The following is a 26,685-nucleotide window of genomic DNA, read 5'->3' as shown; positions in this document are numbered from 1 at the left end:
TAGTGCAGATGGATTTTTAGAATGTTTTCAATAAGGTGTCTTACAGAAGGTTTGTTAGAAAACTTTACTCAAAAGGTATACAAATATGGGAATGTAGCAACATGGACGAAACATTGGTTAATGGGGAAAGAAGAGGTGGGGAAATTGGCATTGCTCAGATTGCAGAAGGTTTGGAAATGGCATTAACTGCAGATCAGTGGTAGGTTCAATTTTGTTCTCCTTTGATATGTACTATCTAGATTTGAGTTCAGGGAGTATAATCGTCAAATTTTTGATGATAAATGGTAATTTACTAAGCAGGAAGGAGGACTGTAAAAGATTTAAAGGAGAGAAAGAAAGTTAGCAGAACGGGCAGTCAGGGTGCAATCTACTGAGATTAAGTGTAAGGTGATGCACTTTAGAAGGAAAAATACAAGGAATATAAATATATACATTGAATTTACAGCAAAAAACAGGCTATTCAGCCCAATGGGTCTGTGTCAGTTTTTATGCTGCACATGGGACTCCTCTCCGTCTACTTCGTCTAGCACTCTCTGCATATCTGCATATCCTTCTATTCCTTTCACCCCTGTGTACCCCCTCTAACTTCCCCTTAAAGGCATCTATGCTATTTACCTCAGCCACTCCATGTGGTAGCAAGTTTCATATTCTAACACTGGCAGATGTGTGGCAGGTGGACCAAATCCATGAGGGAAATTTGGTTGTGATATCACAACAGTTTTGCATTTTGTATTTATGACGAGATGTGTGCACTGAATTCAGAAGTACTAAGCCCACCAAGATCTTTAGAGGTTTTTAAAAAAATTAAATTAGAATATTTATTAACAAAATATAAAATATTCCAAGCACATACATAAGACTATAGTTAATTACGACTATAATAACTCCTAAAATACCTGATTAACCTGACCCCAGGTTACAATCCCTTTAAGGCAATGGTCCAGAAGTAGATTTTAGATTTTAAACAGATCCAGTAAGTTAACACCATACCCTGGCAGTGGAATTCCAAATGGCTTTTCTTCAGCTTCAGTTTTGGTGGACAGCAGACATATCCACAAATGCTGGAGGCTTCACGAAGGCTATTTCACACGCTCCTGTTAGATCTTACATAGCCTTCTGACACATTAATCTTTCATTCTCTTTTATATATGTTTCCCTCTTTTTAATATGTAAATTCTATTGTTCCATTTGTCTTTGAAACAGTATCTCCCTCATAACATAAAAACTTTCATGCTGCCAATATTGCCATTAACCTTTGGGAAAAATAAACATTTCTCAGCCTTTCTTATCTGGCTAGTTGTAATCAGACTAAAATCCCTTTGAAATCCAAATATCCCTTCATTTGTCTAAAAATGCAAGTTCCCTTCACACCTCACATACTAAGTCAGCATCTATGTTTACTCATTAGCATGTCAAGCACATAGCTTCTTTTGATGATTTAAATTTGCAGTCTAATCAACTCCAAATGTAGTTAAATCACACACAGACCCAACTATAGTTACCCCCATAAACCTACTTAACAATAAACCAGAAAAATATTATGAAAATTGTTATACTTTCATGACAAACAATAAAAAAATTTCTCCTGAACTCTTCACTGTATTTTTTTAGTCACAAACTTACACTTATGACTCTGAATTTTGGACAAATGGAATCCCATTCTCTATGTTTTCTACCCTATTAAAACCCTACATAATTTTGAAGACTCCCATCAGGCCACATCTCAGTTCCTCTTATTGAGTAAAGAGCCCAGACATGTGCAATCCTTCCTGAAACATATACCCTCTCAGTCTGGTTTCATCTTTATAAATCTTTTTTAAATGTCTCAACTGCTTCTATATCCTTTTTGTAAAATGGGGACCAAAACTGTGCACAGTACCCTTAAGTGTGTTCTAATCAAGATTTTATAAAAGTTTAACACCACCTCTCTGATTTTGAACACTATTCTTCTGGAATAAACCCAGTATTCTGTTTGCATTTGGTGTGGCTTTGTTAAAACTGTATGTCTATTTTTAATGGCCTGTATCATTTGATCTTTTTGCCCCTCTACCCAATTTAGATTCTTAATTTCCCAGAACTAAGCAGCTTCCTTAATCCTTGTTCAAAAATACACTATTTTACACTTAGACTGCAGCATTTAAGTTGACCTGATGTATAAGAAAACCCCATATTTTTCAGTGCCAGAGTTCATGTTCAGGCCAATTCTTGGCATGTAAGTCGACACCCCCTCATGTTTTACTACCCTATAAGCCAGCACCTGGGATCAATTAAGTGTACGGGTCATGTTGCCAGGAAGATATGCTGGAGTTTAAGACAAGTCCACACAGAGCAGACCGGGTGGATGAACAACAAACAGAAATGGGTCCTCTGGCAAAAAGGTTGAAGTACAAAGCTAGTTTCACGCTAAAAATTGTACATTTGCTAACTTGTGGAATAAATGTACCACTGTGCAGCACAGTGAGGGAATTTGGTGTTAGTGAAAAACTGATGCAAGAATGGAAGAAGGAATCTGCCCTGAAGAAGATGCCCAAGACCAAATGCACCATGAGAACAGGGACCAGCCTGACCCGGAGAAGCATGTATCATAATGGGTCCTTGAAAATCGCCAGAATGGTGACATAGTCACCAGAAATGCAATGTGTACATACGCACTTAAGTGTGCCGAATCAAACCCCGAGTCCAACAAGGATTTTAGAGCAACAGCTAGTTGGTTAGGTTGTGGTTGAAAGACAACCAAAAGACTTCAGTGCCAAAATGACCAGCTTTCACTGATTTATCATCAGACAGCGGCAAAAACACGAGCACCCATTAAGTCACGTTGGCAACGTGGATGAAACGCCCATGAATTTTGATATGCCCAGCAACCGAACTGCGGAGTTTGTGGAAATAATTCATTGACTAAAACGTGTCACATTGATTTAATTTGAATTACTGGTGGGTTTTTTTTCACATTTAAAAATGGCAACCACCTACACCAACATTGGCAGTGCACATTTTATACTTGGCATTTTTGGAAAGATTTTTTCGTGGTTTCGATGTCAATTTGTGTACAGTGATCTTTGATACCTATATTGAAATTAATTTGCCATTTATGTGCCCATTCTGCAAGTTTGTTAATGGTATCTTGTATTTTGTCGCAGCTTGCCTTAGTACTCACTATACTCCAAATTTGGTGTCATCTCCATTGGATCAACAGAGGCCTAGTGATTCAAATACACAATTTTCTGCAAGTGCATCTGCAGGTAGACAACCTTTTATAAATAGAGGAAACGAGTAGGAGAGTAAAGTAATTTGTACAAAGCATTGGTTAGCCATAGTTTGAGTAGCCCGCTGTTTTTGGTGCTCCACAACAGAAAGGACGTGAAAGCTATAGGCTGGAATTTTATGCCATGCACCACTCCAGAATCATGCTGGCAGGTGGGAGGGCGGGGGTTATAAAATCAGGTGGCATGGCATAGAGGATAGCATGGCATAGGGGACATCATGCCTGCCTGTTATGGCACAGCAGATGGTAAATGCTGAGCTGCTCAAATACCAAAGGGAAACTTGAAATAACTGCCACAACAGTTTTGCAATTTGTATATTTATTTCAAGGTGCATGCCTTGAATTCAGGAATACTAAGTCCAACGAGTTTTAGAGGGTTTTTACAAAACTAAATTAAACATTTATTAATAAAAGAAATAATGTTAAGCACGTTGGTCTACAAATTACTACTATGATAACTCCTAGCTCCCCTAATTAAACTAACTTCCAGTTGCACCTCCGTTAAAGCACCAGTTTAAAAAAAAAAAAAATTTTAAAAGACATGGACAAGAAACTTAACTATGTTGGGAGGGCCGGACGGAAGTGGGTGCGGAGCCAATTGCCATCCACAATTGGCCGCTTGTTGCCATTTTACGTGGGCGGAACAACTAAGGCCCGCCCAGTGTGACACACAGCTGGTAGCGCTAGTGCTACCTGTGGGGGCAAGGGGAGGAGGGAAAGTCAGGGCCTGCGCTCTTTCACGCAGGCACGTGCAAGAATGCAGAAATCTCCCTGAGGCACGGAGCTGCGGAAGATTAAGCTGGTAATAGAAATCTTGAATAAAGGATCTGAAAAATCATTTAAACATGTCCCCTCATGTAACAGTGCCACATGAGCTGGGACATGTTTGTACATTTAGCAAATTATTTAAACCTTCAAGAAACGTCATCCCGTCCGTCGATGAATTTTCCTCAAAAACGTGAAGGCCTCTTGGGCTCTTCGCCTGCCCGCCAGCCTTAAAGTTGGACAGGTAGTGTTGGTAACAACTTTAATTGGTTCTTTAATGGCCTTATTAGGCTGTTGACATTTTGACGGGCACGCAGCCGCCTCCAGCATGCGCCCGCCGAACAAATATCTAAATAACGCGCGATGACATCGGGATGCATGCCCAACGTCACCGTGTGTCATTTTGTGCGTGTCGGGCCTGTTGCTGAACGCCAACGGCAATATTCTGGAACTAGGCAAAGTAACATGATACCCTGAACAGTTGAATTCAAAGTGAGTTTTCTTAACTTCAGTTCTTGCAGGCAGCAGTTTTGGCACAGAGGCTGGAGGCTTTTCACACTTGTTAGATCTTAGAATCCCTGCCCTTTCACACAGCCTTCTCTCTAAATATTTTCCCCTTTGAATGCAAATTCCCATTGTTTCACTCTTTAGACTTTACCTCTCTAATAGTAAAAATCTATCATTGTACCAATTTTAACAATAATCTTTGGGAAAAATAACCATACTGTTTCTTAACTTCTCCTGGCTAGGTGAAACATTTCACCCCCTCTTTTGAATTCAAATGTAAATGTTCCCTTTACCCCTCACATTCTAAAACTTCACCCATGTTTACCTATTTAGCATTTCAAACCTAGCTTCTCTTATGTCAAAGTCTTCAGATCAGCTATCTCTAATTCAGTTAAGTCCCACACACACAGACATGTGCACACACATAGACACAGACCCTGTTATTACTCTACTTTACAATAAATTCCAAATAATATGAAAATGATTGTATCTTCCTGCCACTGCCGCTTATCCACCTCCCCCAGAATTTAACCAGCGGTCAGGTAGGTGTTGGGCAGCTCATCTGCCCTTAGGCTAATTGAGGTTGTTGTGACCAATTACTGGCCACTTAACCGCCTCCCCCCACCACTGCTGGATGCCCATGCCACATGTTGAGGCCAACAGGTAAAGCTTGGTGACCTGGTTGCAGACTGGGAGGGTGACTCCAATTTGGGTACCATGTGCCCCCAACAGGCCAGCCCCCAACCCCCAGCCTTTTGATCACGGCCCTCCATCCCCCTTGCCGGGCTCTGCCTGACTGGCTCTGGTGAAACCGCCCCACTTAACTTGGTAGCCAACCTCCAGCAACGATCCTTGTGGGGATCTGGCTGCTGTCCCAGCAGTGGCCAGTGCTCTGATTGGATGGCAGCTCCTGGAGGAGGGACTTACTCCCAGATTGGTGCGAAAACCATGACCTGAGCCAATTCAGAGCCTGGTAACCATAAAATCAGCTTGGGGCTTCCCGGCCAAGCTTTCCAGCTGGAGACAAGGCCAACACCTGCATGTAAAACTCCAGCCACAGAGGGTATACAATGTAGATTCAGCAGATGTCAGGGTGGCGAAACTATAGACATGAAGAGTGACTTGAGATACTGGGACTTTATCTACTGGAGGAGAGGTAACTAAGGAGATTTAACAGAAAAAAATCTGTAGGCTTTGATAGAGTGAATCGAGAAAGACTATATTTCCTTTGTTAGCGATGAGTAGTCATCAACTTAAATTCCTTGCTAAAAGAGGGAAATTGCATTTGGAAAAATATCATAAAACAGAGTTTGTTGGAGCTTGGAACTCTTGAACACATGGATTGGTGAAGGCGGGAACATTGCACTTTTAAAGCGAAAATTGGGTAATTATTTTAAACAGAAAAATTGTCATTGATTCAAGCAAAAAGCTGGACCAATAATGTTGGCCTCCTCCTTTTTTGCTGTAAATTTCTATGCTTCTGTGTGTACCATACCATAAATACAGATCTGGAAAATGGTAGTGTGTATATAATGTCTGCTAAATACAGATCCAGTGTGTACTGGCATGTAAGTAATGTTTTCTTAGGAAAATGCAGACATTGCAACTACCAACATTTTCTTGGGCACTTAGCATTTTTTTGGCTGCCTGCCAAAGGGCCTGTTACAATGAGAATTGACTGCACTTTCATGTTAAAGGAGCATTTAAACCTCTCTCTATTGGGAGAAGCAGGAAACCACAAGTCATTTTTGTCACCATGAAATCATGTGCAGGTGACGCTCTGATACATGTTTGTGACCAAAAAAATGTTGGCCATGCAAATTTTCACCAAGATACTGGCCCTCTAAAATGCAGCTTATAATTCATTTCTCAGCTGCAGAAGAATATTGGAATGGGGAAGACATTCCATATTTCATAAATAATTTCAGTTTGTAACATACACACATTCCTAATTTCAAGTGGCATCCAAATTGCTTTGACTGGATATTGTATGAATTGTACTGAGAGTCTGAGAAATAGATCCTGTTTGTTAGTTCATAACATTTTTTTTAATTTGTAAGAGAAGGGGAGAGGAGAGTGGAAACTTTCAATTTTGAGTTGATTAGATTTTTAAGTACTGATGCATTCTACAGTTTAAATGTCATTGGAAGAAAACTTAGACCAAATTATGTGTCAAGCAAATTAATGCAGTGGCATTCATGAAGTCAAGGGATGCTGCCTCAAAATTATAGATTATAAAGTCTAATTCCTTCAAACCTAAATTAATTCCAATGATGCAAGGACAATCTTAAAAAGTCAGTGCCAAAGTCTATAAGTGGGAGTGCAGATTGTTTGTGCAAAGATGATCAGCAAGGATAGGGTTAATGAGTGAGTGGGACTAAGTGCTGAATACAATTCAGGCATCAGATTTTTGGTTGAATTGAAATTTACTGAAAGTGGAAGACAGGCCATGCCAGGAGAGAAATGGAATAATCAAATCTGGTGATGACAAAGGCATAAATGAGGCATTAGCTATTAGTAGCAGTTAGGCTAAGGCAGGCATGGAGGTGGAAGACTTTGCAAAAAAAATAAGCAAACCCAATGATGGAAAAGGATATGAAACAGGCCTATGAGACCTTTTGCATATGTAGGTTCTGAATATGTGAGTGAGGCCTTCTTTAAAAAATCTGTTTGCAATTGATAGCACCATGTGCCATGTATACTGCAATCAGTAGTCACAGACATTTGGCAGCCAGACCAATAGTCTTCAAAGGGATTTCTGGGGCTTGTCTCCAAAAAGGTAATGTAACTTTTCCAAAATTAACATTGTTGTGAAGGAAAAGGAATGTTCCTTTTGGCTCCATATTAAAATCATTGGTAGCTGCCAAACGCTGCCTCACCTACCTCCGCAATTGCCACCTTGATCCATGGACTCTACTTAGGAGCTGACTGATGTTAGTATTTTCCAGAACCCAGTGATCTGCCTCTGGGACCATGACTGGGACATGCACCAGTATTAAACAAGTAGGGCCAGTGGATCGATTTACTGTGGTCTTGCCACCAGCACAGAGCCAAGGAGAGAAATCATGGGCCCCAATGCTCCTGTTTCTAGGCCCTTTATTCCCCATGCCTCCCCCCCGCCACGCAACCCCACCTCCCCCCGACTTTAACCCTCCCCCTCAATCATACATGATATTTTTTTCCTCTTTCAGGATTCACCAATCAATTCACTAAACAATCACAAGAAGGTCCTAGTAAAGTGAAAACACCCACTGGTTAAAAATATCATCCGATTATATATGTAGCGTGAGTCAATGTTAAGAGCAGTAATGATATAATGCACTGTTAGTGTGTGTGTGTGTCCTATGGGTGGTCCTACTGCGACTATGCAACAAAGTAGAGAGTACAAATTTTACTTTAACAGCATTGTGCAATGCTGTTAATTTGACAGGAAAATATCCCTTTCGTCATTTCCAACACTGTGCAGACAATGACACTGACTTTGGTGACTGCATCAGCTCTCATTAACATGTTCTGCATATTGCACCATATAGACATAGTGACAGTAAATTCATATTTGGGGAAAAGATTCAACATTTGCATTCCAGATAAACTGCACAATAACTTTTCCATTGTGTAGAAGTAGAAGATGACTTTCTCTTGCCTCAGTGCATGATATTATTCAATATAATTATTTCATACAGGGGGTATAATTGGATTCAATTTTATTAGCAGTCTCACAAGATAGAAAGATCAAATGACTACTAAGCGAAAAAGTGGAATGATTGAACAACATAGGTCTTCACCGTCATTGAGAAGCGTTGGGGCCCTCAGATGCGTCACAGCGTTTAAGAGGCCAGAGGACAAAGGCTGGTTCACAATTGTATCTATGTTTCCTTGATCAACAAATCTGAAGACTCTGCTGATTGCTGCTTCTCACTACAATATATTTTCAATATCTATTATGGGACACAACTTTATCACGATATTTCAATACCTCAAAAAACTCATAAAAGGTGCCAAGATAGAGTGGGATAATAGGTAAGTGGGCAAAAGAACAAGATTGAAGTTAATGGAAAAGACCCGCGAGAGTCATGTGCAATGTAAAATAGGTTACTGATTCACTATGAGCCCATTACACACTCCTGTCCTGTCAACCTCACCACACACAACCTGTACACGATACTTCATTAGCAACAAAATAAACAGAACTCCAGCCATGATTCCACCTTCTGTTTACATGGTAATTATGGATGACAAAGGCCATCTAGCCCAGCTCATCTCATCCAGCCCAGAATGACATGAACATGTGTTTTTGGAGCAGGAGCCTGCTGCACCATTTGATAACATTGCCTACATTATCCCGGTGACTACAACCCAGAACTACTGAATTGGCTGTAAAGCGATTTGAGACATTGTGAAAGGCGCTGTATAAATGTAGGTTTTGTCTTTCTTTCATTACACCTGCATGCAGTAGGCAGAGTGACAGTTCCAATGGTGAAATTGGAGGCCCAGTGCTGATTCTCCCAGGATAATTAATCAGAGTAATCAACTGATGTTAGGAAAGTGGCTACAAAGAAACCACTACATTTACAAACCAATTCAATTCTGTAGCGAACCTCCGTCCCAAATCCCCCCCACCCCAAAGACCACCCAAAACCCCTCTAACCTCCACGAACCTTCTCCAAACCCATTCAACCTCCTCACAATGCCCCCTACAACCTCACACCAATCTCCCATATGCTCCAGTTCACCACCTTGTCCAACCTCCCTCCAATCCTCCTCTAAACCCCCCAGCCCCTTCCAATCCTCCCCCCAACCTCCCCCACCCCAACAAACCCCCAAACACCCTCTAATCTCTCCCCAGCTCACTCCAACCCTCCAATGTTCCCCTCCAAACCCCCTCCACCACCCATCCAAGCCCCCACTTCAAACCATCTCCCTCCTCCAGCCCCCGCTTCCAGCCCCCAGCCCCTCCAACAGCTCACCCCACATCCTCCCTCCACCCCCAATGCCCTCCAATCTGCCCCTCCCCCTCCAAACCATTTGCCCCCCTCCTGTTCCTTCCAGCCTTCACTTCTAGCTCCTTTTCTAGCCGCCCCTTCACCCTTCCCAAGTCCCCTTCATATCCCCCTCCAATCCCCCCCCCCCCCCGCCCCCGCCAAAACACTTCCCCCCCCTCCAATCCCACTTCCATCCAAGTCCCCAGTGTTTGGCACTGTCTGCATCCCCCTCTCCCAAGCCCTGTAGCAGCCTCATTATGTACAGGCAACATGTGTAGTACCAAGATCACTCACCCTGATTCAGCACAATCGAATTTCTTGGCCAATGTCTGTTCTGATTTATTGCATTGCAATATGTTTGTAAATGGAAAATATGGAAAATAGAAATTCAAGACAAAGATAGATAGGAAAGCAAATTGTGAGGAGGATACAAAGAATCTGCAAAGGGATGTAGATAGGTTAAGTGAATGGATGAAAATTTGGCAGCTGGAGTACAATGTGGTAAAATGTGAGATTGCCCACTTTGGGAGGAAGAATGGAAAATCAGAATATTACTTAAATGGAGAGAGACTGCAGAATGCTGCAGTACAGAGGGATTCTGGGTGCCTTTATATATGAATCTTAAACAGCACACATGAAAAGCAAGTAACTAGGAAGGCAAGCAGAGTGTTGGCCTTTATTGCAAGGGGGATGGAGTATAAAAGTAGGGAAGTCTTGCTACAACTGTACAGCACATTGGTGAGACCACACCTGGAGTATTGTGTACAGTTTTGGTCTCCTTACTTAAGGAGGGACATAGTTTCTTTGGAGTCAGTTCATAGAAAGTTCACTAGGCTGATTCCTGGGATGAAGGGGTTTTCTTATGAGGAAAGGGTGAGCAGTTTGGGCCTATATTCATTGAAATTTAGAAGAATGAGAGGTCATCTTATTGAAACATCTAAGATTCTGAGGGAGCATGACAGGGTAGATGCTGAGAGGATGTCTCCCTTTGTTGGAGAATCTAGAACTAGGAGCCACAGTTTAATAATGAGGGGTCTCCCATTTAAAATGGAGATGAGGAGGAGTTTCTTAGAAGGTCGTTCATGTTTGGAATCCTCTCCCCTAGGAAGCAGTGGAGGCTATAGGTCATTGAATATATTCAAGGCCGAGTTCAACAGATTATTGATTGACAAGGGGGAACAAGGGTTATGGGGGATAGGCAGGAAAGTGGTTTAAGGCCACATCAGATCAGCCATGATCTTATTGAACGGTGGAACAGACTTGAGGGGCTGAATGGCCTACTCTTGTTCCTATTTCTTATGTTCAATATACAATTCCCAATAATTATGTAATATGAGAATTGTGAGCTGGAGTAGAAAGAGAAAATTGAATTACCATCTATTTAAATACAGAAGAGGAATTAAACTAGAAAGGAAGAGAAATTTACAAATAAAACTTAGAGTTTCTACAGGGAATAATTTAAACTAAGAAGATGGGACTCTATTGACTGTTAAGCCAGGATTGCTATTTTACAGCTGTGCGTTGTTTTTAATTTGCGACATATGTTTTCAAATTTAGTTTTTCAGGGGTATGAGAACTCCTATCATAAAATTGATTATCCAGGTGCTCAAATTATTCACCAAGCAATCATCCTAACGATGGAGGATCAATTTTTCACTAAATGCTCTGCAGAAATGCTGCTATCTTACCATCAGTTGTTAATGTTCCTGCCTGGATAACTTACTTCATTTATAACTTCCTTCCTTTATTTATAAGTCATGGGTAGCTCTGTTATGACTGAACAAAATCCAGCATCATATTCAAGGAACATATTGTTGTAATATCATAACCTCAAGACAACAGATAGAGGGAGTACAACTGCTGTGATGCTGCATTGCCAAGTACATCTAAGAGTTATATCATAATGATTTTTACTGCCCCCTATGGTGGTTACAATCAGAATCAGATGCTGAACATGTTTGGTAACAGTTAACAAATCTAAGTTTTCTGACGATATCTTTGTTACATTTCATGACTCTGAGATTAGTAAATATCACTGCATTGCACACAGAATAACCTAATTTCTCTGCAACAATGCTCTTGTTTTTAGTTCACTTCTGTAGCACAGCTTAATTGTTTAGCACAAAAGACAACATCCACCAACAAAAATGTCGAAGCTCATTTCCCTACATGTTTCAAGACCAAGGATGCAATGAGGCCTTTATGCACTTACCCCATGCCTCAGCTGGTTTCAGTCAAATGCCAGTCTTAGGTGACCAGTTGTTCATTTTAATAAAACATCTAGTAATCAAAATTGTAGAATTTGTGATGCCATTTTGCCTCCTGTGATTTTTTTGCATGCTCGTTTCATTGTAAATGACCTTAGTCATTTAAATGACCTTAGCCAATAAAAATGCTTCACAGTATTTTTATGTAGCTTAAATGTATGCACTGAGCATTCAGTCAACATTACCATTCTGTTTTATTCCTTTCTCTATTCTCCAGTATCCATTGATACTGAAGTTTTCAGGTTTGTTTCTACGTCATCAAATTTGAACTTATTTATCAAAAATGCTGTAAACAATCCCAGTCAGCGTTTTTTTTTGCTGAAGGTGTTTTATATGGACAGCTCTTTGGGAATTTTAACATGTGTTGTAATGTTCTACTCTGCATGATTCCTAAGCAGTTCTAATTGCAGCTGTCAGTTGACACTCTATGAGCTGGGTCATTTTCAAATGTAAATGGATCCTGATGCTTGCTTTCAAATTTGCTAATGTGGAGACTAACAGGTTCATCAGCTCCCCGTTGATTCACTGCCCTATCCAAGTGAACTGATTTCATCTGGTGTTGCTTCTCTCCTCCTCAACAAGATGGAGATTTTAAAAGAGGCTGGGAACAATACAAAGTGAACGCCAGTGATAAACATGAGGGATACCCTTGTGTCCTAGCAGTGAATGTAGAATAATCTGATGGTGAAGGCTTCACTGTAAAAATGAATATTAATAGGAACTTATTTGGGCATCCTGGAGACAGTCATTGGCAATATTACAGTTTGATTATCTTACAGTTACATCTTGGATCCTGAAATTATATACTGTCTGGCACTCACAGCTGAACATAGAAAACATAATATACAGTTGCAATGTATTGCCAGGTTTCAATGTAGCAAGTGCAAATAACCTGTGGTGTTTATTCGGGCTCCTCAGATCTTATATTAAAACGAGTTTAGACATTCCATTCATTAAATTGTCAGAACAGTAATGATGACATAATAACTGCAGAATCGCATAGTCTTATTTCTCACAGAAGGGTAGAATAGAATAACTTTTCAGTTAATATGCCATTATTATAAAAATATTCATTGCTGTAATATTGTACATTGTGATAACCATCATCATAAGTAAGAATTGTGAGATTGCTCATGAATGATGAACTGATTGCATGGCTTATAATTACTCTTATAAATGGAATTATACATATCATGTGCTTATGTTAGAAATAAAAATGTATTTTAATGAATATCACTGTAATTTTAACTAGAATAATTAGCTTTAAATGCTCGTGAAGTCACTCATGGGCTCAGTGATAGCTGTAACCATGGAAACTTGCTTGACATGCTGCCTCAGCATTCTTCATCCAGAGTTTTCAACTTTCTGCCTTCCTCTCCTAAGGGTGGTGTTTGACTCTGGCTGCTAGGTGAGGTGGGGGATGGGCAGGCTCCTACAAAAGATGTAGACATGCACTTTTGAAGTGACTGGGTAATGATCATGATGACGAACTTATCCACTGCCCATCAGGGACACAGAGGCCAGTTGAAGAACCCCCACTTCTGCCTGGATGAGATCTGCTAACCCAACAGAGTTGGGATTGCTATAATTTACTTTTGTGAATTATAATTTACATTTGTTAACTGAGTCATAGGCAAAGTCATTGGAAAATTATGGTTGTCACTTGGTCACAGAATCTGCAAAATCTGTGAAAATTACACCCCTTTGCAAAAGCCCTGATTCATCCTCTGGCTTCTCCCTCACCACTGTTTCTGGTTCCCAGTTGATTATCTAAGGGATTGCACACAATGGAAGAGAATCCCTAACCTCTTAGTCGTTTTGAGAGATTAGGACTCATGTACCTCCAAACGTAGACTAAATGATGCAAGTGAAAAATGAGAGAAAAGGCTTCCTTTTTGTTTAAGACCTTGTGAAGTATATTAAATATAGAAGTGCAGAATTTCACAGCCGTGGGTTTTTATAAGGGATCGAGCTGGCCTGTCCAACCTCAATGTACCTTGTTTGGCAGGATAAACCATATGACAGAGTGCATGCTGACTTCCAAACTGCAGCCTTATGAAGAACATTCATTATCTTCAGTGATGAAAATAATTTGGACCTTCCTTGCGTACAAATATATTAAATTTTTGACAAGACATAATTGTTTGGAATTTAAAACCAGTAATACTAATTAAATCAGCATCACATCAAGCAGTTGGCTATAATTTTTCAAGTTACTGATGATTTACAAACAAGTTGAACTGTATCACGACCCACAAGTCATAAGCAATGCCAAGTTATCAAATGAAGTATGTATTCTCTAAATGTATTAAACCCTTTCCATAGCTTTACCACTACAATTCATCTATAAACATAATTCCTATGATTACTTTTCTATTCAAGCGTTGAACATTTTCAATTTCACAAGAATAATTTTGCATCCTTTGTTGGCAGGTGAAGCACTAACTGGGGAGCTATCGAAGCTTTTGTTGGAAATCAGAGAGAGCCAGGACAAAGATTTTGATGATTTGTGCCAAGCAGTTTCCTCATGCTCTATGGACAGTTTTACCAGTGCAAAGGTTTCTGATGATGATGCTGCCAAGTGTGAAAACCAGCCCAAACATTCCAAGGTTAGTGTTCAGCAGAGTAAGAAACTCACTTAAAGAACAAATGTTCCAGAGGACATTTTCTTTTGTTTGATTCATAGTTCGTTTTGGTCTTTTATGAGCTGGAAACTGCATCTATGTGTCTTTAAGTGTTACTGAAATCAAGACTAATGTCCTGAATTAACTAAGACTATCCCTGGATTTTAAATATACAGTCAACGTTTTATCATTACTATTTTAATTTGGTTCATTGAGAATTTTCTATTGTTGAATAGTTACTAGCTCCTCAACCTTCTAAAAATATACTGCTGATTCTGCACCTAATTAAAGGCTTTCAGCTGATTAATACTAAAATGCACATTTAAAAATGAATACCGCTGATGTTATATTTTGATAATCACAACATTTATTAACTAGCATTTTACAGCTGATGAGGAAACTGATGTATGGAATGGCAACTGCTGGAAGGCATTATGTATAACAGCAAGCATTGATGTGTCCAGTGTCAATGCTTGTTGAGATTAGATTGCAGAGAGACAAGCTCAGAACCTCTAATCAGCCATCAGTGGGCTTACCGTGTATGTCCATGCTGTGAATAGGAAGGTAACCACTATGTATGAATGCATCTTATTACGAAGTTTATTACAACCCTTGGTTCTGAGAGCATCAGGAATGGGTCCACAATTAGATAATACTAAAGTGGGGTCTACTACTTGCCTAAATAAGTCTGAAAGAATTCAACATCTAGTTTATAGGAAGTTCTGAAAACTACACGTACTCAGACTTTAAAAGTGTGATTGAAAGTTCTGTGCAACAATTTGAGGGTGAAAATATCCCATTGAAGTCCAGGCTTTTGAGACGTTTGAGGTTTTGAATGAAAAGCTTTAATGTAGGTATTTACATAAAGCACAGAAGACAGTTTAATGGGTAAATGCAATAATATTGTTAAAAAATATGTAATTTGACATTTATTTTTAGATTTTTAAAGCTTGATATTGAATGAGAAATTTAAGTTGCTGAAAAAAAGCAGACAAAACCCTTCTTCCAAAAATTATTTTGAGTGATGTGATTGGGTTATCACAGCAAAATGTTTGACATTTAGGTACTGTTTTGCATTGAGTCTTTACAGAGTTTTTTATGTGACATGTTGACATTGTAAAAGTGTGACAGACGAAACTAAATTTTATGGACGGGAAACACACAGCGTAAGTAGGTGCTGAATATCCTAGTAAATTATTATGGTTTGGTGATAAATATATTGTTTAATTATTTATTAAGTGGTAACACAATTTAAATATGGATTCAGAGACATAGGGCGGAATTTTACGGCCCCATCATAGTGGGTGCAGGGCCATAAAATGTGGCAAGCCTTTAAAATCCCATTGACTTCAGTGGGATCGTAAAATCCTGCCGTAGTGAAATTCCACCCATAGCCTATTCCTCCGCCATCTGGCCAGAGGATGCAACTATTCTATAACAATTGACAAAGCAAAATTGAAGAGGAACTTAATTGAAACCTTAGCTCCTGGGAGCATCTGGAAGGGGTCCAGGATTAGATAGAATCAGAATGGGCCGCTGGAATCTAATAGTGCTTTGGGGAGTTTAAAATTTACAATGGTAAATGTCAGCTTTGGCACAGTGGCAGCATGCTGGCTTCTGAGTCGGAAAGTTGTGGGTTCAAGGTCCACTCCAGAGACTTGAGCACGTGCCAGGAAAGCATCAAAAGAAGCTTTTTGGATATCACTTCAAACTGAGACCACAACTCCACTCCCAGACAGGTATAAGCTTTATTGAGGGTTTACAAATTTTATTGTGTATTGTACTGATTTTAGTTTAATTGCACACATCAACAGCCTTTTTAGACAGAGAATTTCATATTTCCATTGCCCTTAGGGTGGAAAAAAAATGCCTCCTGATCTCATTTCTGAATGTCTGGCTCTAATTTTTAGATTATGTTGCCTTGATCTGGATTCCCACGCTAGAGGAAATAGTTTCTCAGCATCTACTCTATTGAATTATTTTATCGTTTTAAACTTTTCAATTAGATCATCTGTCAACTTTTTAAACTCAAGAGAATACAAACCAAGCTCATGCAACTTGTCCGAATGACTTAATCCATTAAACACTTAATACAACTGTGAGAATAACTTTCTTATTTTCATGATTAGTACAGCTCCTCTGCGAGCATACATTTCCTTCTTGTTTAGCTTCACACTAAGCAATGAGTTGGATGTGAAAAATATTGACATCTTTAAGAAAGAGGAGTGATCGTTTAATTTCTATAACAATTCTTGATAAAGATCTGTAGTAGTTACATTATTAAAAAAAATCATCACTTTGTCGTAAATCTTGTAACAAGACTTGACTATCTTCCCAATGAAACACTGAGCTTGCAGTTAACATTAGCAGCTGGAGATGAGCATTCAGGGATTTTCAGCTTTCGCTTCAGGACCCTGGGAATTTGGATATTTGTGAAGCTGAAGACTGACCCTCAACTCAGGAGTAAGTCCCTGGGGAATGCCAGAAAATATGTGGATGTGTTTTCTCTCATGCGTTCTCACACTTACACCCAATCAAACATTACCACTTGTAAAACATTGCAGCAGCAAAATAATACTTTGAGGGAAGTGCAATGAGAAATAGATAAGTGCACAAAGGGACATATTGAGAAAGATTTCCTGTGTGTTTTAATGTGCAATGAAATAATTTGTAAAGAAAGGGTTTTCAATTTCACTGCACTTGGCATGTAAAAAGAAACCTTCCTCCTTGGTTCCTTTGGAAGATTTTTTATTGTGAGAATGAGGTTGCCAGCTCCATAACTTCAGTGGTTGTTTTTATTCTTTCATGGGATATGGGTGTTGTTGGCAAGGGCAGAATTTGTTGCCCATCCCTAATTGCCCTTGATGTGAGTTTCTTGCTAGGCCTTTTCGGAGGGTTATTCAGAGTCAACCGCATTGTTGCAGATCTAAAGCCACATGTAGGCCAGACCCGGTAAGGATGGCTGATATTTCCTTCCCTAAAGGACATTAGTAAACCAGGTAGGATTTTATGACATTTGATCGTTTCATGGTCACCATTACTGAGACTAGCTTTCAATTCCAGATTTTTATTAATTGAATTTAAATTCCACCAGCTGCCATGGTGAGGTCTGAACCTATAGAATTAGCCTGGGCCTCTGGATTACCAGTCTAGTGACATTACCACTACACCATCAGTTCTCCCATCTGCTCGAATCCTAGCACCGGCCATAGTACCTAAGTCCCCCTTGTACACTACTTTTCATTTCAAAATTTTCAAATCTTGAAAATGTCCTTGCCAATTTCCATCCAAATTATGCAAACAAGAATGGACCATGCAGAACTCCAACAAAGGCATCTTATTCAATAGATAACTGATGAATATTGTTTCTACCTCATTCTGAAGAAGCAAGTTGAATTTGTTTCTTTTTTTTAAGCACTTCTAAAGTGCAAGAGGCACTGAAGAGTCGTAGGTCATTGTTAATAATCTGTCCAATTATCATTTTGCTGATATCAATGGAATGGGCACCAGGTAGATAATGCAATGGGTGAATGATCTATTATGCCAGATTACCACCTATTTGGTCAAGTTGAAAATGACCCCCAATGAGTGCCTGAAATGGTAAAATGTCAAAACTTTCGGTCATAGTATTAATATCAGAAAACTCCAGTTTTATTTTACATCTGTTCAATTCTGTTTGGCCTACAGTCCTAAGTAGATTGCACTGTAATCAACTGATTTTTATCCATTGCTTTAAAATGAGCATTCCACCTTCTCTGTGTTGCATAAAATGGACAGGGGTATACTTTGAAAGAGCATCAATAGAAAAAATTAACCAGCCCTCAGCATTCCCTTACTTAGTTACATTCCTTTCAATGACTCTCATTTCCGCTCAGCTGGGATATTGCATCCCAGAGAACTCAAACAGTAGCAAGGGCTTCATTCTGGATTTGGTAGAATTAACCTCAGAATTCCAGCTCCCTCTTGTATGATGCACTACAAATAAACTGTGAGAAAGTTTTCCCTAATTGCTGTATTGCCAGGAAGTAATGTGAGACAGTACACTCTGCTATCAAACCTGCAGATCTTTGCTTAATTTACTTCAGGCTTTGTTCTCACAGGAAGCGAACAGTGAAGTGAATATACTCACTCCAAAGACCTAATGCTCTTTGCACATCTACAAGTCATTATATTCTTTCAATTGAGATGGAAGGTAACTTTGTTACTGCGATTTCTTCAGGGAAGTAAAATGCAATATAGCCTTTAACAAACCTGGTGGAATCTGTTTAATAATTGTGCCTTCTACATCCCAAACCCATCAATGAACAGTGGGGGGAAGCTGGTCTATTCTCAATGTGGCCACTTTGTGAGCTGAAGTGTGTTTTCTGTCAATGCTGCCTTCAGGGCAGTAATATGGAGTAGCCAATCTGCTTCTACTAATTGATCTGGTACGCTCAGGTGATAAATACTCTGTCTCAGAAGTGCCCTAAATTGACTTCACTAATTTTGTTTTAGAGCCTCACTGCTTGTGTCCCTGTAGTGCTTTGTTAATTTTATGGGGACATGGATTCGGGAAGAATATTGGAAAAACTACTGTCGCCATGGACTTCCATGTTACGCGATTAAATTGATTTGGTGGTAAGTCAACTGCCCACTATCCCAACTAGGGGTAATGGAGAAAGGGACCAAATGACAATATACTCTTCCCCACAAAAACAACATGTGTGCTGTTGTCAGTCCCATGAGAAAATCGACCCATAGTGTTTGTAATATAACAAACTTCAGGGAAGGTGCTTATTACTGAAAATGGACACCTGTGAAAAAAGGGATAAGCGCAGAGAATCAGTTTTTATTTCCTTTTTTGTTAACCAAATTTCTTGCCTCATATGAGGGATTCTTGCAGATCATCAAGGTGAATATTTGCAATATGGATAATCAATGTTTTCCTGTATTAATACTGGGATATGATTTATCAAGGAATTCATTATTTTTATATGACAACCACTTAATTTTTGCCATCTGTGTGTGGGATACAAGTAGAAAACCAAGCAAATATTTCAGTCACCAAACCAAGTTACTGTGGAATTCACATGACTGGTGTACGTACCTTTTTGCTTGTGTTGAGCACATTCTCATCCCTTGGGGATACACCCTACTTACCTAAGTCCAAAGAGTTTAAGCATCAAATTTATTGAATCTGTAATAATCCCAAAACTTCCATCATTAGTTACGTAACATAGATATAGATTAATGACTGAGACCTAGTTGTGCAGGGCAATTTTTCAATATTTGCAGATGACACAAAACCTGGAAGTATTGTGATCATGTAATGAGTATAGTGATAAACTTCAAAAGGACATAGACAGGCTGTCACCTGGAATGGACAACTCAGTGGCAGATGAAATTTAATGCAGGGAAGTATGAAGTGATTCATTTTGGTAGGAAGAATGAGACGAGGCAATTAAAAATGCAGGGTACAATTCTAAAGGAGGTGCAGGAGCAGAGGTATACCTGGAGTATATGTTCATAAATCACTGAAGGTGGTAGGGCAGTTTAAGAAAGTGGTTGATAAATCATTTGGGATCCTAGGCTTTATGAAAAGGGGTATGAAGTGCAAAAGCAAGGAAGTTATGATAAATCTGTATAAAACACTTGTTGGATACTGAACTTCAGGAAAGATCTGAAGACATTAGAGAGGGTGCAGAAAAGATTCAATTGAATGGTCAAGGGATCAGTAACTTCAGTTATGTTGATAGATTGGAGAAGGTAGGACTGTTCGCCTTAGAGAAGAGAAGATTAAGAGGAGATTTGATAGAAGTATTCAAAATCATGAGGGGTCAAGGCAGAATAGATAGGGAGAAACTGTTCCCATTGGCAGAAGGGCCTAGAATCAGAAGGCATTAATTTAAGGGGATTAGCAAAAGAAGCAAAGGCAACGTGAGGAGAAATTTTTATATGCAGCGAGTGGTTAGGATCTGGGGTGCACTGCCTGAGATTGTGGTGGAGGCAGATTCACTTAAGGCCTTCATAATAGAATTGGGTAATTACCTGAAGAAAAAAAAATTGTAGGACGATGGGGAAAAGCCAGGAGAGTGGAACCAGGTGAATTGCTGTTGCAGAAAACCAGCACAGAAATGATGGGCCAAATAGCCACTTCTGTGCTGTGACTATTCTACAATTTTTTGATTCAAGTTGCGTCGCTCCACCTATAGTTCCATGAAAATGGCATCTTGCTGTCTATCTCACTATTTACATGCATCGAATGTTAGGAAGTTGCTGTATTGCATGGTGGTCCAAACTAAACCCACCATAGATATTTAGGGCTACTAATTATTAGGATAGGTATTATTTTAAAAATGTGAAATTGTTAATTACCGATGATCAACCTGTCTGGCACTGAAAATGATCAAAGTGTTAAGTCTCATTCCTTTAGGATTTGAATTTTGCTGGGAGATTTTTATTTTTTTTTCTTTTCCTTTTTCTCCCTTCTCTCAATTATTTCTTTCCTTTGCTTTACTTCTCTCTCTCTTCCTGATGTGACTCTGAATTCACCCTGTCTAATTCCTCCCTCACCTCAGTCATTCTGCTCTTCAGTTCCCAGTTCTTATACATCATTGATAAAACAGATAGTCCGCTGGTTCCTCTGATTATCCAGCTCCCAGATACTTCGTTTTACCTGCTGCACCTTAATCAGCTTGCACTTTAAGCAATTTTGTAGGCAAAAATATTTGAGCTGAAGGATGCAGTGTCAAGTCTAACTAATGGCAGATGCTGTTAGACATCCTACCACAGTAAAGTCTGCCCCAATAACATCAGTAATGAACATACATGATAATAGAATCAATATTTCTCAGTGCGGGAAAGGGGACATCTATCAATTTAAACATCAGACTCGCAATTGGCATTGTCCCATTGGTGAATCAGTAGTTAATTTATTTTTCCATTAAAATATCTTATTGCAGTTTTTTAATGGAATTACATTTTAATTTATTTCCCCCCAAAATATACAGCACACTCCAGTAATATTAGTATCTATGCTTATTTGACAAAAAGCATTTTATTTGCTGTCATCTACGCTTTGTGTGTGGGACCCTTTAATACTTGGTAAATCTAGGATGTTGTTTATTGCTTAATTACTGCCAATAACTAGAGCTACCATTTTATTTCAATTGGGAACAAATTGTAATGTCTGCATTAATAAAATATTTACAATGGATGAAGTCACTGTAAATATCTCCGTAATAGTGGTGATGTCATACATCATCAGATAACAACAAGGTTTTTTTTGAATTTGTCCTCTGGATGTGGACGATGTTGACATTATTTAATCTACCTGAGAAGGAGATGGAATTGCTGGCTTTGTAACAGATAAGCTTCTTAAGCCACTTCAGAGAATGTTGATATATAGGACAGGAATCACAAGTAGACCACACCAGGTAGGAGTAACAGATTCCAGTCTCTGAAGCATATTAGTCAAACATTTGCAGATTTTTAGGAATCACAAGCTTTCAAGATAAGTTATACACCTCCATGCAACCACCAAATGACAAGTTTTATTGAGTTCAGTTTCAAAAATTGCCAAGGTGGGATTTGAATTCTGGATTCCTAACCTAGTACTGTAAACTCTAGATCACTGTGTCTGAATTGTTGGATGTACAGCGGAGGGCACTGATGCATCTATCAGCTAGACCCACAATGGTAATGCTGGGTCGTTTCAGAGCAGCTCACTTTCCCTTCCTCCCCTTGGAAATTACATCTGACTTAAAAGGAGAGGACAATAATGGAATAAGATCAAATATTAGATGAAGGCTAATCTAAGCTTATTTCCATGAAATAAGTTGTCTTTTAAACAAATAAGTGATAGCCATTCACTGGTTTATTCCTCATGGCAATGCCTTGACCAATCAGAGTCAAGCTCTGGTTTAAATTTCAAAATGTTTGGCAGTTAACTGTCAGTCACCATTAACTGGTGGTATTCTCAATGAAATTTGAGCAGCAGGTAAAGCTAACTGTTTCACGCTGCTACTATGCAGTAGCAACAGGATGCTGCTGTCAAGCCAAAAAGACGTTCTGCCAATCACACAAATGAGTAATGGGGTATATGAATTTCAGTGTCAGCGTGATGCTAGGTATGTAGGCCCTATGTTCCAAAGACTGGCAGATTGTATTAAACAACGTGTCCCTTCTGCTCTTTGCAATGGGCAAAGTACAGACTGTACCTAACCAGCCTGTACTTGCAAAACTCAAAACACAGTTTACAACATTAGATGTGATTCCACGATTGGACAGCATTTGCTAAATAATCCTCATAAATTAAAATCATACTAACAACCAATTTAAGATTGTTAGTTGGGCTTGCAGTGTGGCATATTTGCGTGTACTGGAAGATACATTTATTAATAAACAGGACCCTGTTCTTTGCAGACAGAAAAAACATGCGCACACATTGCGCCTGTTTCATCTAAACAAAATAAGTGAAAGCCATTCGCTGGTTCAATCCTTGGGGCAATGCCTTGACCAGAGTCAAGCTGCCTGATTTAAATTTCAAACAATGCTTGGCAGTTAACTGTCAGCCACCATTAACTGGTGCATTCTCCTTGGAAACACCTCTACCAATCAGAGTCCGCCTGCCAACCAATCAGCACTCTCCTCTCATTCTTATAAAATTGTTGCTTCCCCTGACCTTTGTATTCTTGTGATTATCCTGATGAGTGCAAGACGAAAAGCTTTGACAAAATGCCTTTTTTCGGTAATACTGAAGTTCTTTACTATCAAATGACTGTTTGTCTTTCATTGTTGAATTTAGTTATTAAGAATGATATCTCTGAAGTTTGTCATTTTCTTTGCTGACAGTTGCACTGTATGAATTTCCCAGATTCAGAGGATCAGCCAATTTCCTCCCTGACTGGTTGAACAGTTCAAAATACTGAAGTTGATATCAGAAGAAACTTATGGGCCCAAGCTTGTTAATACAGCACAAACAGCCGGGGTCTTCAAAGGTCAGATAATGGAGCATACAGGATAAAAACAGAATTACCTGAAAAAACTCAGCAGGTCTGGCAGCATCGGCGGAGAAGAAAAGAGTTGACGTTTCGAGTCCTCATGACCCTTCAACAGTTCTGTTGAAGGGTCATGAGGACTCGAAACGTCAACTCTTTTCTTCTCCGCCGATGCTGCCAGACCTGCTGAGTTTTTCCAGGTAATTCTGTTTTTGTTTTTCATCAAAAGATGTCACAGACAAAAGAACAAAAGAACACATAGGTGTTGAAGTTGGTGATATATATCTAAACGAATGTGCTAATTAAGAATGGATGGTAGGGCACTCAAGGTATAGCTCTAGTGGGGGTGGGGGGAGCAGAAAAGATTTAAAAATAATGGAAATAGATGGGAAAAGAAAAATCTATATAATTTATTGGAAAAAACAAAAGGAAGGGGGAAGAAACAGAAAGGGGGTGGGGATGGAGGAGGGAGTTCAGGACCTAAAGTTGTTGAATTCAGTATTCAGTCCGGAAGGCTGTAAGGTGCCTAGTCGGAAGATGAGCTATTGTTCCTCCAGTTTGCGTTGGGCTTCACTGGAACAATGCAGCAAGTCAAGGACAGACATGGGGGCAAGAGAGCAGGGAGGTTTGGGTCATTCTTGCGGACAGACCGCAGGTGTTCTGCAAAGCGGTCGCCCAGTTTACGTTTGGTCTCTCCAATGTAGAGGAGACCACATTGGGAGCAACGAATACAGTAGACTAAGTTGGGGGAAATGCAAGTGAAATTCTGCTTCACTTGAAAGGAGTGTTTGGGCCCTTGGATGGTGAGGAGAGAGAAGTGAAGGGGCAGGTGTTGCATCTTTTGCGTGGGCATGGGGTGGTGCCATAGGTGGGGGTTGAGGAGTAGGGGGTGATGGAGGAGTAAGCCAGGGTGTCCCGGAGGGAACGATCCCTAGGGAATGCCGACAGGGGGGATGAAGGGAAGATGTGTTTGGTGGTGGCATCATGCTGGAGTTGGCAGAAATGGCAGAGGATGATCCTTTGAATGCGGAGGCTGGTGGGGTGATAAGTGAGGACAAGGGGGACCCTATCATGTTTCTGGGAGGGAGGAGAAGGCGTGAGGGTGGATGCGCGGGAGATGGGCCGGACACGGTTGAGGGCCCTGTCAACGACCGTGGGTGGAAAACCTCGGTTAAGGAAGAAGGAGGACATGTCAGAGGAACTGTTTTTGAAGGTAGCATCATCGGAACAGATGCGACGGAGGCGAAGAAACTTAGAGAATGGGATGGAGTCCTTACAGGAACCAGGTGTGAGGAGCTGTAGTCAAGGTAGCTGTGAGAGTCGGTAGGCTTGTAATGGATATTGGTGGACAGTCTATCACCAGAGATTGAGACAGAGAGGTCAAGGAAGGGAAGGGAAGTGTCAGAGATGGACCACGTGAAAATGATGGAGGGGTGGAGATTGGAAGCAAAATTAATAAATTTTTCCAAGTCCCGACAAGAACATGAAGCACCACCGAAGTAATCATCGATGTACTGGAGAAAGAGTTGTGGAAGGGGGCCAGAGTAGGACCGGAACAAGGAATGTTCCACATACCCCATAAAGAGACAGGCATAGTTGGGGCCCATGCGGGTACCCATAGCCACACCTTTTATTTGGAGGAAATGAGAGGAGTTGAAGGAGAAATTGTTCAGTGTGAGAACAAATTCAGCCAGACGGAGGAGAGTAGTGGTGGATGGGAATTGTTCGGGCCTCTGTTCGGGGAAGGAGCTAAGGGCCCTCAGACCATCCTGGTGGGGGATGGAGGTGTAGAGGGATTGGACATCCATGGTGAAGAGGAAGCGGTTGGGGCCAGGGAACTGGAAATTGTTGATGTGACGTAAGGTGTCAGAGGAATCACGGATGTAGGTAGGAAGGGACTGGACAAGGGGAGAGAGAAGGGAGTCAAGATAATGAGAAATGTTTCTGTGGGGCAGGAGCAAGCTGACACGATCGGTCTACCGGGACAGTTCTGTTTGTGTATTTTGGGTAGGAGGTAGAAGCGGGCTGTCCAAGGTTGGGCGACTATCAGGTTGGAAGCTGTGGGAGTAAGATCCCCAGAGGAGATGAGGTCAGTGACAGTCCTGGAAACAATGGCTTGATGTTCAGTACTATCCATTCTTAATTAGCACATTTGTTTAGATTTATATTACCAATTTCAACACCCATGTGTTCTTTTGTCTGTGACATCTTTTGATGATCTTCTATCACTGCTTGATTGTCCCTACAACCACACCACCCCCCTCCACTTCTCCCCCGCCCCCCCCCCCCCCCCCACACACACACACACACACACACACACACACACACACACACACAAACCTTAAACCAGTTTATATTTCACCCCTTCATTGGATTCACCTTGTTCTGTTGAAGGGTCATGAGGACTCGAAACGTCAACTCATTTCTTCTCTGCCGATGCTGCCAGACCTGCTGAGTTTTTCCAGGTAATTCTGTTCTTGTGTTGGATTTCCAGCATCCGCAGTTTTTTTTTTATCTCTGAGCATACATGATGCTCAGTCTGAGAGCAATAAAGTGCAATGGTACAAAAATAATCCCAATTCTTGCAAAATCCACAGTCCTCACATGTAAATATATTTTGCCCTGTGCAGAGGAGTGTTAAGGCCCAATATTAACTCTGTGCAAGTTTGAATGGGTTAAAACCTTAATTTTTTAACCACTGGAGAGGTTACAATGCAACAAATGACTTTCAGATCAGAGATCTGGAAAATAGTGAATTAATTCTGTATTAACCTTGTATTGTCAGCAGATGGCAGCCTTCTCCTAGAACCCAGCAAACCATCACTAGTTACCTGGCTTTTCAGTGAAGATACATAAATTCAAGTAATGTCGTCTGGAATTTGACTTTCATAAGTTATCATTTTTTTCATGCAAAATTCATTAATTTATTTTATAAAATTCACACATTAGGAAATACTGATTCCCTCTTACAAAAACATTTTCCTTCAATGGACTATGTGCTGTAAAATAGCAGGGTTAATATATCCAAGCTGAAGTTTGATTTCTAACCATTTAGATTTAATTTCCTTCTCTTCTTTGTACACAATAACAGCTTGTTAGCCCCATTCACACAGACCTTTGTTACACTAAATCAAGTCTTCAACTCTCTATAAAAAATAAATTCAGTTCCTTGCCGTTAGCAGTGTACCAAAGGATTTCAATCTCCACTGACACAGGAAGGCTGAAGCCCAAACCTGCAAGTATGTGGCAGTGGCATTTTATTTCAGTTGCATGGCCTGGCAGTCAGTAAGGTGGCTT

The 26,685-nt window shown here is 40.1% G+C and overlaps 1 protein-coding gene across 14 annotated transcripts in view; it reads left to right on the top strand.

Annotated features, from left to right (window-relative positions):
- The window catches only part of anks1b (ankyrin repeat and sterile alpha motif domain containing 1B), an 865,501-nt gene that overhangs the window by 487,723 nt on the left and 351,093 nt on the right, over window positions 1-26,685 (top strand). For 13 of the 14 annotated variants that reach the window (XM_041202975.1, XM_041202978.1, XM_041202973.1 and 10 more), the window contains one exon: window positions 14,220-14,395. In XM_041202975.1, the coding sequence (XP_041058909.1) occupies window positions 14,220-14,395 (176 nt within the window). Of the gene's footprint in view, window positions 1-3,159; window positions 3,243-14,219; window positions 14,396-26,685 lie in introns of those variants that run through there. The other variant, XM_041202983.1, reaches the window with a different exon arrangement.

Source organism: Carcharodon carcharias, chromosome 13, assembly GCF_017639515.1.
Source record: "Carcharodon carcharias isolate sCarCar2 chromosome 13, sCarCar2.pri, whole genome shotgun sequence".
Classification (NCBI taxonomy): Eukaryota; Metazoa; Chordata; class Chondrichthyes; order Lamniformes; family Lamnidae; genus Carcharodon; species Carcharodon carcharias.
Note: the sequence above shows the minus strand (reverse complement) of the source record. Positions and strands in the feature narration are given on the sequence as shown.